At 48.4% G+C, this 11,769-nt stretch overlaps 1 protein-coding gene across 3 annotated transcripts; it reads left to right on the top strand.

Annotated features, from left to right (window-relative positions):
- The first annotated feature begins 612 nt into the window (after positions 1 to 612).
- On the top strand, positions 613 to 5,219 carry LOC123051798 (uncharacterized). Of its 3 annotated transcripts, XM_044474777.1 has the most exons (5): positions 639 to 921; positions 1,024 to 1,808; positions 3,194 to 3,287; positions 4,590 to 4,615; positions 4,758 to 5,219. In XM_044474777.1, exons 1-5 carry the CDS (start codon positions 749 to 751, stop codon positions 4,898 to 4,900), a joined length of 1,221 nt encoding a protein of 406 aa, XP_044330712.1. In that variant the 5' UTR covers positions 639 to 748; the 3' UTR covers positions 4,901 to 5,219. The 3 variants fall into 3 exon arrangements, with proteins under 3 accessions (XP_044330713.1, XP_044330712.1, XP_044330711.1); XM_044474776.1 differs by having other exon boundaries at positions 640 to 1,808; XM_044474778.1 differs by lacking the exon at positions 4,590 to 4,615 and having other exon boundaries at positions 613 to 1,808; positions 4,758 to 4,954.
- Positions 5,220 to 11,769: the final 6,550 nt, after the last annotated feature.

Raw genomic sequence — 11,769 nt, forward strand, 5'->3', positions numbered from 1 at the left:
AAGACCTTCGGCTGTAAACAATGTCTGAAAACAGCTGAAACAGTTCTGTAAATGAGCAACCGATTTCCTTGGGAAACATATTTCCCTTTTTTATTCTCAAGGCTCCCAATGCAAGAAATTTTTTCAACTCAAAGGAATAGTTCCATGAGGAAACTAATCTGCTGTTTGTTTAACATGGTTCCCCAGTTATATTTTCTTGCATCACGTTCAATTGTAAAGAAGGTTTAAATCTGCAAAATAAGTTTGTAAAGAAGCTCAAATATTTATATTCTTATTTACAAATAGTTTTTTTGTATGTTTATTTTTCTGCTCCTATACTGATTCTTTCTTGGACTTTTGGAACTCTTCTTTTACTACTGTTTGTCAAGTTTCATAATTATTGTTGACCCCCTCCTCTCTGGGAGAGGGGGGCAAGGCACCATACTGTTCATGGGAGGGGGTCAACAATAATTGTGAAACTTGAACAGTACCCAGTCTACAGTACATCCACAGTACAATATCTACAGTGTTTCGTCTACAGGACCACATCCACAGTGTTTTGTTGCTACACTGATCAATCTTGGCTGTCCATTCCAGATCCAAGGGCCATGTTACGGCGTGACATGCTATGGGCATGTCACTGGATCCCTGTCCATCGACCACATCCCCGCACACATCTCAGGGAACCCTAATCGATCCAATTCCTCCCATCCCACATCTCAGGGAACCCTAATCGATCCAATTCCTCCCACCCCATCCCCACCCAGCAATGGCCCCGGCGGCGCAGGAGCAGTGGTACATCATGTACGCTGTTCCGGATGTGTCGGAAGATGTGATGAAGCCCCAGAAATTCCCCAACGCGACGTTCTTCTTCAACAAGGTTCCGCTACCTTCCCGCCTATTCGTCGAGAGTAGCGTCGCCAGCCCCGCCGGAATAGTCGAGTACCCCTACATCGCGGCTGCCGACCGCAGCGGCCACCTTCTGCTATGCGGTTACACCTCGTTCGGGCTCACCTTCTACATCTGCGATCCGTTTTTCCGCAGGACGATGGGCATCTTCCCCCACGACGGCGGCTTCAACTGCCGCCACTGCGTTGGCCTCATCCGCAATCACAACCGCAGGCTTCTCATGGTGGCCGATCTCACCCCGTGCTTTTTCGAAGAAGATGTCTTCTTCACGCTCTTCTGCACGGTCGACTTGTACTCGTGGGTCGAGAAGGAGCCCGACTGCTCGAAAATCTTGGATAAACAACAGTGGCGCGGTGATGGCGTTCTCACTCATGAAGGTTTGCTCTGGTGGTTCGACTTCTCCTACTGTATACTTGCCTGCGACCCCTTCGACGATAAACCGGTGCTTTACCAAATCAAGTTCCCGCATGTACAACACGAGCTGCCCTTTGCACCGTCCACAATCAACGGTGACATACACCGCTGCTTAAAGGTGAGCGAAGGCAGCCTGCGGTACGTGCAGATCCATGGCCCCAGACACGAACCGGTGGTCAGCATGTGGACGCTGTCCTCCAACAATCCGTCAGAGGCGCAATGGAAGCCGACGCACGAAGTGAGGTTGGCTGGGATCTGGAACCATGAGACCTACAAAAGGACGCCGCTGCACCGGGATGTGATCCCCACTGTGGCGCTTGTCAACCCGATGAAGGCACACGAGGTCTACTTCTTCCTGGACAAGCACATCTTCTCTGTCAACCTGCAGAACAGTAGTGTGGTGCAGTATGAGAAGTTTGAAGATTTGGGGATGCCGGACCTCTCCTCCCGCCTGGTCCATGCTTGGCAGTTTCCACCGGAGCTCACCGAATATCATCACGTGCCTGGTACCCATCTTGTTCTCACTCTCTCTTAAGTGATTTGCAGATTTGCGTGTATATAACATTAGCATGATTAATTCTGTGCAAGTGTTAATAATTTTATTGAGCACATAGCGCATCGTCTCACACCCTTTAATTTAATGCAGGGTTATATAACTTTGTTTTTTTTATTTCAATATTTAAGGTTGCAGTTCATGTTTCCTTACTGTTGTGGTGCTCTTTGTTTGTCCATAAGCCTGTGCTGACACGGATGGCCATTATTCTAGATAGATAGATACATAGATAGATGGTTCAGAGTAAGGTTCTTCTCCAACACAGAATGCACCATACTTGGTGGTGGCCTGTCTTGTATATGTTGTTTTTAGGCTGTTCTGACACAGTTTGAAATCATTTCTTGTTTACATCAGTCCATTATGCTTGAAATTCACTATATGATGCTGGTACAGCTTGGCTTGTGTAACAATCCAATTTACTTAATGAGACGTTTTAAAGTAACCGTCCACCACTTTTCTCGCACATCCCTCATCCACACGCCTCTGTTCTCTTACCCGAAGCAGTCATTGTTCTTCATGTAAGCTTGGACTGAAATTCTTGGTGGCCTGTCAGCTGTGGCGAGCTGCTGGAGTGAAAACTTTTTTTCCTCTGTTACCTCTATATTCCTGGCCTTCCGCTGCGACCCCTCATCTTTTTTGCCCCTCTGATCCCCTTCCCTTAATTCTCCAAACAGGGAGACTCAGACAACAAAACTTGGACTTATATAGTGCAATCCAAAGGCATAGCTTCATTCATCAGAGTTCCATGCAAACATGTGCAGCAAGCTTCTCGTGCCAGCATTTTGCAAGCGACAGTTTGTTAAGCCACACACGCACTGTCCCAGATCCCACATGTATTTTCTTTACATTCAACCATCAAAATCTATTAATAAATCTTCTATATCCTGCTACCACAAAACTATTTTAATCCTTTACATTTATCCTCATTCATGAAACCGAAAGGAGTGTCTCGCTGTCTATTCAACTAATACATGCAGAGTGAATCAATAAAGACAGCACAATGTGGAAAAGTCAGTTCAATCTGGAACACAGTTTGGAACTTCATGTACAGACATCATCTTATTTCTAAGATTGTTGTCCAGCTTCATATGACATCTTATTTATGAGATCGTTGTCCAGCTTGATTAGATCTTTGTCTTTTTATGTTGATATGTCTTGTAGATGATGTTATTATGTGGTCCTTTGGAAAAAAAACCTAGCACATATCAGGATTCTGTGATGCCCAACTTGCTTGCTGAAAATATGATACTTCAACTGCATTTCATTAGTTAATTTATCATTATGTTGCTGGGATTTTAAATTTCACCAACACTAATTATATCTTTGATTAATCTGAAGGAACTGATGTGTTGGGTGCCACGGGGGTTTATTTCCTGAATCAATATGACTCAGTGGAGGATTTCCATGAAGAAGTGATTGCTGCCACAGACAGGTGAACTTGTTCTTCACTCATGTGTATAGATTGTTGTTGCAGTATATGTTGCTTTACTCTAGAAACATCCGCTTGTTGCATTATAGAAGTCTTTTTTGTTTCAGAACCTAATGAGTCAATTGCAAGAAACCACCACATTTGCGGCTAGGTTTGCAGGAAACCACCAACTCGCTAATCCGTTGCAAAAAACACCGGAAAATCTGTTAACTCGTTGCAAAAAGCACTGATCGGATGATTTGGCCCAGTTAATCACTTTTTACCAGGTAGGGCCAATTTGTAAGGAGCTGAGTTGGCAAAATAATTACATACACACCCCTGGATCCAAAAATAGAAAGCAATCAAGCCCTCCTGCTCTCGATCCCCTTCTCTGGATCCGATTGGGAGGAGGCTACAACCGACCGCGCCGCCCCCGCCGGCTCCTGTCGCCGCGGCCGGAAGCCCACCGCCAGCCACGCCTTTTCTCCTCCTCCACGCCATGCGTCGTCCACGATGCCGGCCAGGACCTCCGGCAGAGCTCGCGCCCCTGACCTCCGGTGAGGTGCCGTCCCTCTGCCAGCGAGCTTTTTACCGCAGCAGTTCCTCCTCATGCGCGATGAACCGGACGCCCTGAGCCGCCGTGCCCTTCTCCTACCCTACGATTGCGTGCGCCGCCAGGATCCGAGTGGCCTCGACTGCCCCGACCTCTGCGGCCAGTCCATGGCGCGGACGTCGTCGCTCCTGGGCAAGGACGAGAAGCAACACGCCCCGTGAGCTTGTCGTTGACCTGCAGCGAGGGGCGCCATGGGAGGCTGCAGGCCGGGTCACCGGCGCAGGCGACCATGGTGGTTAGCAAACCGGGCTGTGGTCGTGTAGGACGGCGGCCGTCTTGAGGCAAGTGGCAGAGGTGGTCGTCCGATGGGGCTGCAAGGGAGGCAGGGGCGGAGGCGCTGCAGGTCGGGCGGGAGGCGACGAACTGCGGCGAGCAGCAACAAGAAGGGGATGAAGAGAGGGTGCGCGGCATGGAGGAGCTCCCTGGTAGTTGTCCATAGGGGGGTGTTGATTGCTTTTTGTTTTGGATTCCAGGGGTGTTTGTGTCAACTGTTTGCCAAGTCAGCTTCTTACTATCCTGTCCTACTTGTCAGAAAGTGATCAAATGGGCTAAATCACCCGATCAGTGCTTTTTGCAACGACTTAACAAATTTTCCGGTGTTTTTTGCGACGGATTAACGAGTTGGTGGTTTCCTGTAAACCTAGCCGCAAATGTGGTGGTTTCTTGCAATTGACTCGAACCTAATGGATGCTATCTTGTTTCAATTTATTCAGGTGGTGTCCCGAATTGCATGAGATGGGTATGTAGGAGATCTACTAAACTGGTTTATTCCAATGCGTTCAGTGGGGAATGTTTTCTCATTTATTGGGTCTGCTGGCTAAAGGAATTTCATAACACAAATGTTTGCTATCCCAATCATGGATCATCGTTTCTTCGTGCAGGTCTGGAGGAACTTGAAGATGGAGATGATGATGCCTCTGAGATGAGTGAGGATCTTGAAGGGGATGGAGATGACTCTGAGACGAGTGGGGATGACTCCGAGATCAGTGAGGACGATGTCGAAGAGGACGGAGATGAAGACTGAGATGACGTAGACGATGGAGGTGATTTAGAAGTGTGCTAATCTGTTACACATGGCTGATTTGAGTCACCCGCATCCACCCCGCGTTTCTTCACTTTACTGTGTTGCTCCTTGTCTAGTCTAGTGGTTCGGCGTTCTGATAGCACCATGGTATGTTACGTGGTTGTAGTTTTCTGTACAATGCGACCGTACTATATCTGTTTCGGCGTCTCCGCTGGGTGGGGGCAGCTCCCGGTTGGCCGCCTTCCCAGCTCCCCAGCTCTTTCCGTTTACGGAAACCTATGTGATCTTGGAATCAACTCGTCGTTTTTTGATGATACTCTTATCCCTCCTTTATGGCCTTCTCATGTCAAGTTTGGTCTATATTGGCCTTTTTTGAGGTTATCAACACGCTTTAGCCGTTGATGTCGGATAGACTTCTCTTCAATTAGGGCTACACCAACTCTATTACGTCTAACTCTACACATGTCGTCTTTTAGTCAACCAACTTTACTCATGTCGTCTTTTAGCTAACCAACACTCAATAATGAGGGTCGAATCTTCACCCTATAGAACACGACTTCTACCTTTTGCGGCACTCTCTTGTTCGAGAAGCTTGGCATCACTTTGTCCATCTGGGTTTTGATTCGATGGCTCACATTTTCATCCATATCATCATCCTTCTGCAGCATTGATCTTAAATATCGAAATGTGTCATTCTGAGGTACCACCTGCTCGTCAAGGCTAACCTCCTCATCATGCCTAGATGTACTAAATTCACACCTCATGTATTCAATCTTAGTTCTACTAAGCTTAGAATCGTTTGATTTCAAAGTTTATCTCCATGGCTCTAACTTTTTATTAACCTTTCATCCGACTATCATTGACTAGCACCACATCATTCATAAAGAGCATTCGCCAATGGATATCTCCTTTTACATCCTTTATGACATAATTCCATCACCAAAGAAAAAAAGCTGAGGGCTCAAAGCTGACCCTTGACACAGTCCAATCGGGGGAGGTCGTCGGTGTCGTCATCACTTATTCAAACACTTGTCACAACATTATCGTACATGTCCTTATGAGGCTAATATACTTCCCATTTCTCTAAGGCCCAACACATGACATACTGCGGTATCGTATCGTAAGCCTTCTCCAAGTCAAAGAACATCATATGCAGGTTCTTTTGCTCCATGTAACTCTCCGTAAGTTGTCGTATAAGAAAATGGCTTTCATGCTCGACCTGCGAGGCATGAAACTATACTGTATTTTGGTCACACTTATCATTCTTCTTAAACGATGCCGACAGTGGAATACACAAGGGGTGGCTACTCCACGAGGAGCCTGGCAGTAGGCCTGCCACGGGGCCTAGGAGGCCCATCAAGGAGCTAGCAACAGGACGGAGCCTGGAGCATCAGATAGATATCTAGGGACCATCTTGGCCCCAAGTCAAGATGGCGGCAACCAAGATTGGATCTACCTCCTATAGACCTTAGTCGTTGTTGTGCATATAAGGAGGGGGCTACGAGGCTCTCACTCCCACATACTTCTGTAGACCTTTACTCTCGGTAGCAACACTTATCCCCCATTGTAATCCCTCGCACGAGGTACACCCACCATGAATACAAACTCAAAGCAGGACGTAGGGTATTACTCCTCATCGGAGGCCTGAACCTGGTTAAATCACCACTGTGACCTCTAATCTGGAACTTCCCGGTCACGTTCACTACCCTATTGAGGGTATTGACTGTATTATGCACCGTTAATTGGGCGCTAGGCAATGAGGAGCCCGGGCGCGCGGGCTGGAGGAGTACGGCGATGTCGTCCGCGAGCTTCTTGAGGACGGTGAACTTGTTGGTGGTGGCAACGATCATCTGGTCCAACTGAGAGTCGTAGTTGGCGTCGACGGCGGCCATCCACCAGCCGGTCTCCAACACCGTCTGGAGACGATCCTCAGCGCCATGCCGCAGGCCGACGTCGTGGACCATCTGGCACAACCGCTGGCCGCTCGCGCGCATCACCGCCATGGGTCTAGAGTGAGCTCTTTTGCGCTTAGTGTAGGTGCTTAGGCAAATGCTTAGGTGTGTACGATCTGGTAGATGCATTGGAATGGAGGGGCGCCTTTATATGAGGGCAAACTGCGTTGCATTCACATCGTGCAGCCTCTTTTCCCGGTCCTCCTCCCATTACTTCCCTCATGCATTAATTGAAGGAGGATGCATTGGCCGTTCAACATTTCGGGAACCGCTACTCCCTCCCTCGTCTGCATTAAAGCTGTATCGGGAACTGCGTCGCCCGCTGTCAAATCGAATAGTACCGCGATGCCCGTTGCACACCCGGCTGAACACGCCTCCTCGCCTCCATCAAACCCCTCCGTTAAACCCGCATGCAAACCGAGAAACCTACTCCGGCCACACGTCCGTTCATGAGCGGGCCGGAATTAAACGCAACACCGGCCGAGCTCCTCCCGTCCGCCCTCAGTTTAAATGAGGCCAGACGCCGGCCAAGATCCTACCGTCCGCCCTTTATTTACACGAGGCCAGACAGACAGCGGGCAAGAATCGCACCCCTCCGCCGCTCCCCCATCTCCTCCTTCACCATTTTCTCCACTCTTCTGATGGCTTCCGAGGAGCCGTTCTCAGGCATATTACCCGGCTGGGTGGCCCGCCGAGCCCTCCAGATACGGGCGAGGCCGCTCGGTGCTTCACCAACCTCGCTTGGCCCGACGGAGCCAGTTGCCGCCCCAAGCAGGCGCGTGGTTCAGCAACTCGCCGCTCCAGTTCAGCTCGATGAGGAGTGGCGAGTTGCTCCACGCCGGCACGGCGGTGAGCACACCGGTACAGGCGTCGTCGCTGCCGCATCGTACCGCGCCACCAGTGTTTGCGGTGCCGCGCCTCCCGTGCCTGCGGCATTGCCATGCAGGCAGAGACAGAAGCCGGGTGCGTGGAGAGCGACGAGTCGGTGGCCAGCTTCTCCGTGTCTGCCGCCATCATCGAGGAGAAGTAGAACACGGGAGGCCGCCGCCACTTGGGTCCCATGAAGGCCACCGCCGAGGCGACGACTGCGCATTCATGTGGTTTCTTTGCTTCTTCGTCTCTTTCGAGGACCTTCGTCGACCCCGCAAAGTGTCTGCCAGACATGAGGAAGACAAAGGGATCCGCGGGCGGCCATTTAGATTATGTACTCCCTCTCCAGCTGGCGGGAAATTTTTGTTCTAAGAATGGATAAATTGTATGTATCTATAACTAAAATAAGTCTAGATACATCCATTTCTAGGACAAGTATTTCCGGACGGAGGGAGTATTAATTATACCAAGAGAGCCGGATTGGCACCGCTTAGTTCATGTAAATGTGATGAAATCCATCATGTTTATATGAAGATCCGGCTTTTTTATATGAAATCCTTCATGCTTATATGAAATCAGTCCGTGTTTGCACGATTTTCATCTGGTTGGTTAGAGTTGTGAAAATGTATGCCGCTGACGTTTGATGTCGTCCTCCGCGGAAGGAAGCGGGAGGAAATTTGCCGGTTGCTGTTGGAGATGCTCTTATGCTGGAAATAATAGAGTGACATCCAATCCATTTTAGTTAATTGCGTGTATGATTGTCCCTCTATAAAAAGTTAATTGCATGTACAGTGTACACGTGACTTGCAGGGTGGCTATAGCTTCGTATAGAAAGTTAAAAAGAAACAAGTCCATCCTTAATCTTGTATTCTAAGTACTATGTGGGTTCCACTGTCAGTAACAGTAGCGAAAGAAGTATATATTAAATAAGTAATATATAATATAAACATCTAAAGTTAAAAACAGAATTCGAACTCATGTCATCGCGTTGCGAGCATCCGGCGCTAACCAGTCCAGCACATTTTTGTTGTAGACCATGCTGGAGATATATCTCCATGTCTACTCTTATACTCCATCCGTTCCTAAATATTTGTCTTTTTCAGATTTCAAATGGACTACCACATACGGATGTGTATGTAGACATATTTTAGAGTGCAAATTCAATCATTTTGCTCCATATGTAGTCACTTGTTGAGATCTCTAAAAAGACAAATATTTAGGAACGGAGGGAGTAGAAAACAGAGTTGGTGATGATGGTGTGCGTGCCATCCTGCAATATAGGCCGTCGGATTTATATCTAACGGATAGGAAGAAAACTATGGCAATTTTGCAAAAATATACCCACCCCCCTCTCCACGTTCGCAAATATGGCCTTCCCTCGTTCATCCTTTTCTCTCACAAGATAAACTACTCATACAAATGCATCTTGATGTTCCGTGCAACGCACGGTCATCTAGCTAGTTTCTTTTAAAATAGTTACTGCGATAATTGGGTTAAAGTGATATATTTTATGTCTGCCCTAAACGATTACAGATTCACTAGTTGTCCCACAAAGGCCGCGGCTCCAGCCTATGCGACTATGAGCAGGGCGTTGGCGAGCGCCCTGGAGGAACGCGACCAACCGGGTGGGCGGGTCTCCGAGGCACGACATGTACGAGAGCCTGGCTACAGGGAAGAGCACCACGATGCCATGGAGTCATGCCATGATACAGCGGCGGCCCATGCGAGGGTGCGCGCAGCACATGGAGTGCAGTGGCGATGTATCTATCGGGAGAGGGATTTTTTTATTGAGACTGACATTTGGGCCTCAACATCATAACGTCCATCTTGACGATTAACCTAATGGACTTGACTTTTATGTCACATCAGCCCTAATGGGTCGGCCATCGTGATCATAACTGCGTTTAATTTCGGCCAAACAGGCCAGTAACAGGTGGTAGGAGTAGTTTTTTGAACTGTACTACCCTGAGGTTGTAGTGTTTTGTGAAACACAATATAGTAGTTTCTGTGAACCCTAACCTTAATTGTGGAAGTTTTATACTATTTACTCTGATATTTTTATTGTATTAACTTGGACTTGGAGAATTTATTTAGAAATGCACGTATGTACAAATCTGCGGAGCGTTTTTTTTGACATGGTAATACGTGTCTCATTCATATCATAAAGATCAAAGTATAAGTTACGTAAAGGCCGACATGACAAACTGAAAAGACAGCAGAACGTCTTTGAGCTTGACACCAATGCCCAACCTTCGGCACCACCACAACAGCCACCGAAGGAAAAAAAAAAGGATGGATCACCTCCCACCCAAGCTCGACGCGGCTCCATCGATGATATGCAGCTTTGCGGACCTCGAAGGTGTCTCACCAAAAGTGAAGCCATTGCTGTTGAACGAATAAGACCAGGGAACACCCCGAACACGCCGTCAAACTCTAGATCTGGCACCCCACCACAACTAAGACGCCAAGGAGAAAACCATATCCGCCATCCATCAACCACGAACCCAGCATACGTTTCGTCTTTCAGATGTCGTCGATGCAGGCGACAATCTGCATCCGCTCCTAACCAGCTCCCAATCTCCCCGACGACGTTGGAGCAGACGCCGTCGCAACGACAGAGCCCGAGGACACAAGTCCACCACAAAGATGTCGCCGCCACGACTTCCCTACTTGAACAAGCTGGTTCCCAGATCCATCACCGATCATAGAGACGATCACCTCATCGGAGAAGAATCCGGAGCTTCTTTATTCAGCATCGCGGCCGCCGAAGCCAAGACGTCGAATGACCCAAAAACCTAAGCTACTAGGGGCCTAGAACCTCCGAGGGAATTAGAGATAGGGAATGGGAGTTGAGGGTGAGGAGATTAAAAGTCCACTGTTTGATTAGAGGGAATGGGAGTTTAAGTGGGAAGGGGAATGAGAGTTGAGGAAGCCAATTCCCATCCATTTCTTTCGAGGGGTATCCAATTAATTTGTGAGCAGAGTTTTATCCCATGCTAATTTTTATCATATAACAAACAAAGAAATGGGAGTACAACTTTACTTTCCATGCCTAATCCTTCCACAAACATCCTTGTGGAAACTTCCGCCTGCCAGGGTGGTTATCAAACAGGTTGCTAAAGGTAAAACGATCCGCATATGCGGAATCCGACGACCCCTTCACCAACAACGACAAAGAGGAATACTATCACAAGTTACAAAATTGCTTTGTCATACCTTGTAGCTTCGAGGAATACTATCATTGTCGCATACCAAAAATCAACATAGGATCCGAGGTCCTTGGAGTAGCCTCCGAGCAGGACGACGGTGGCCCACGTGAAGGCCAGCGTGCCCAAGGCGTTGCCAACCCTCTCGATTAGCGTGACAGAGCGAACGAAGCGATTCAGCCACATCTCCGGCGCAGCGGCGGCCTTGCCTGCTTGGCCGACGCCGTGAGCTGGTATCCAGACGTGGTGCTCTCCGCTGCCACCGCCGGTGCTGTTGGCCATTGCTTATTATGCAACGTACGGTGAAACCGAGACACAGTTCTACGCGGCCGGGCAGCATCCACTGATATAGTGCAATCGCGCGAGTTACCAAAACGGTAGCACCATACGCGCCGATTGACCTTTGACGAAAGATCACCTAGTTTTATTTTCTTCTAGACTAGAGAGTAGTAATAAGGAAAGTGCTAAGGAACTCTCTCTTGGATCTAGTGGTGAAGATTTTTCTGTTAGCGACATGTGTATCGCTCGTACTTGTCCCAAATGGGAAATCACTGTCAGGTATTTCAACTCGGCATGGAGTCGCGAAGGAATCAGCCGTGACAGGCACGGCAGATTTCAATGTAATTACTCTCTTCGTCGAATAATCATGAGTAGACATGCCACCACCACCACGCGCGGTCGGTATCCACACCGCATGCTGCCCGCCTTTAATACCTTCCGGCTGTATAATGACTTCCCCACCTCGTATGCAACCGGTATAGCCGCGTATTTGCAGCTAACACATGCAGCGCATGGCCCGCAAGGCAGCGCTGGATCAGAATGCATTGAGTGTTTATCAGTT

Source organism: Triticum aestivum, chromosome 2D (genome assembly GCF_018294505.1).
Source record: "Triticum aestivum cultivar Chinese Spring chromosome 2D, IWGSC CS RefSeq v2.1, whole genome shotgun sequence".
Lineage (NCBI taxonomy): Eukaryota > Viridiplantae > Streptophyta > Magnoliopsida > Poales > Poaceae > Triticum > Triticum aestivum.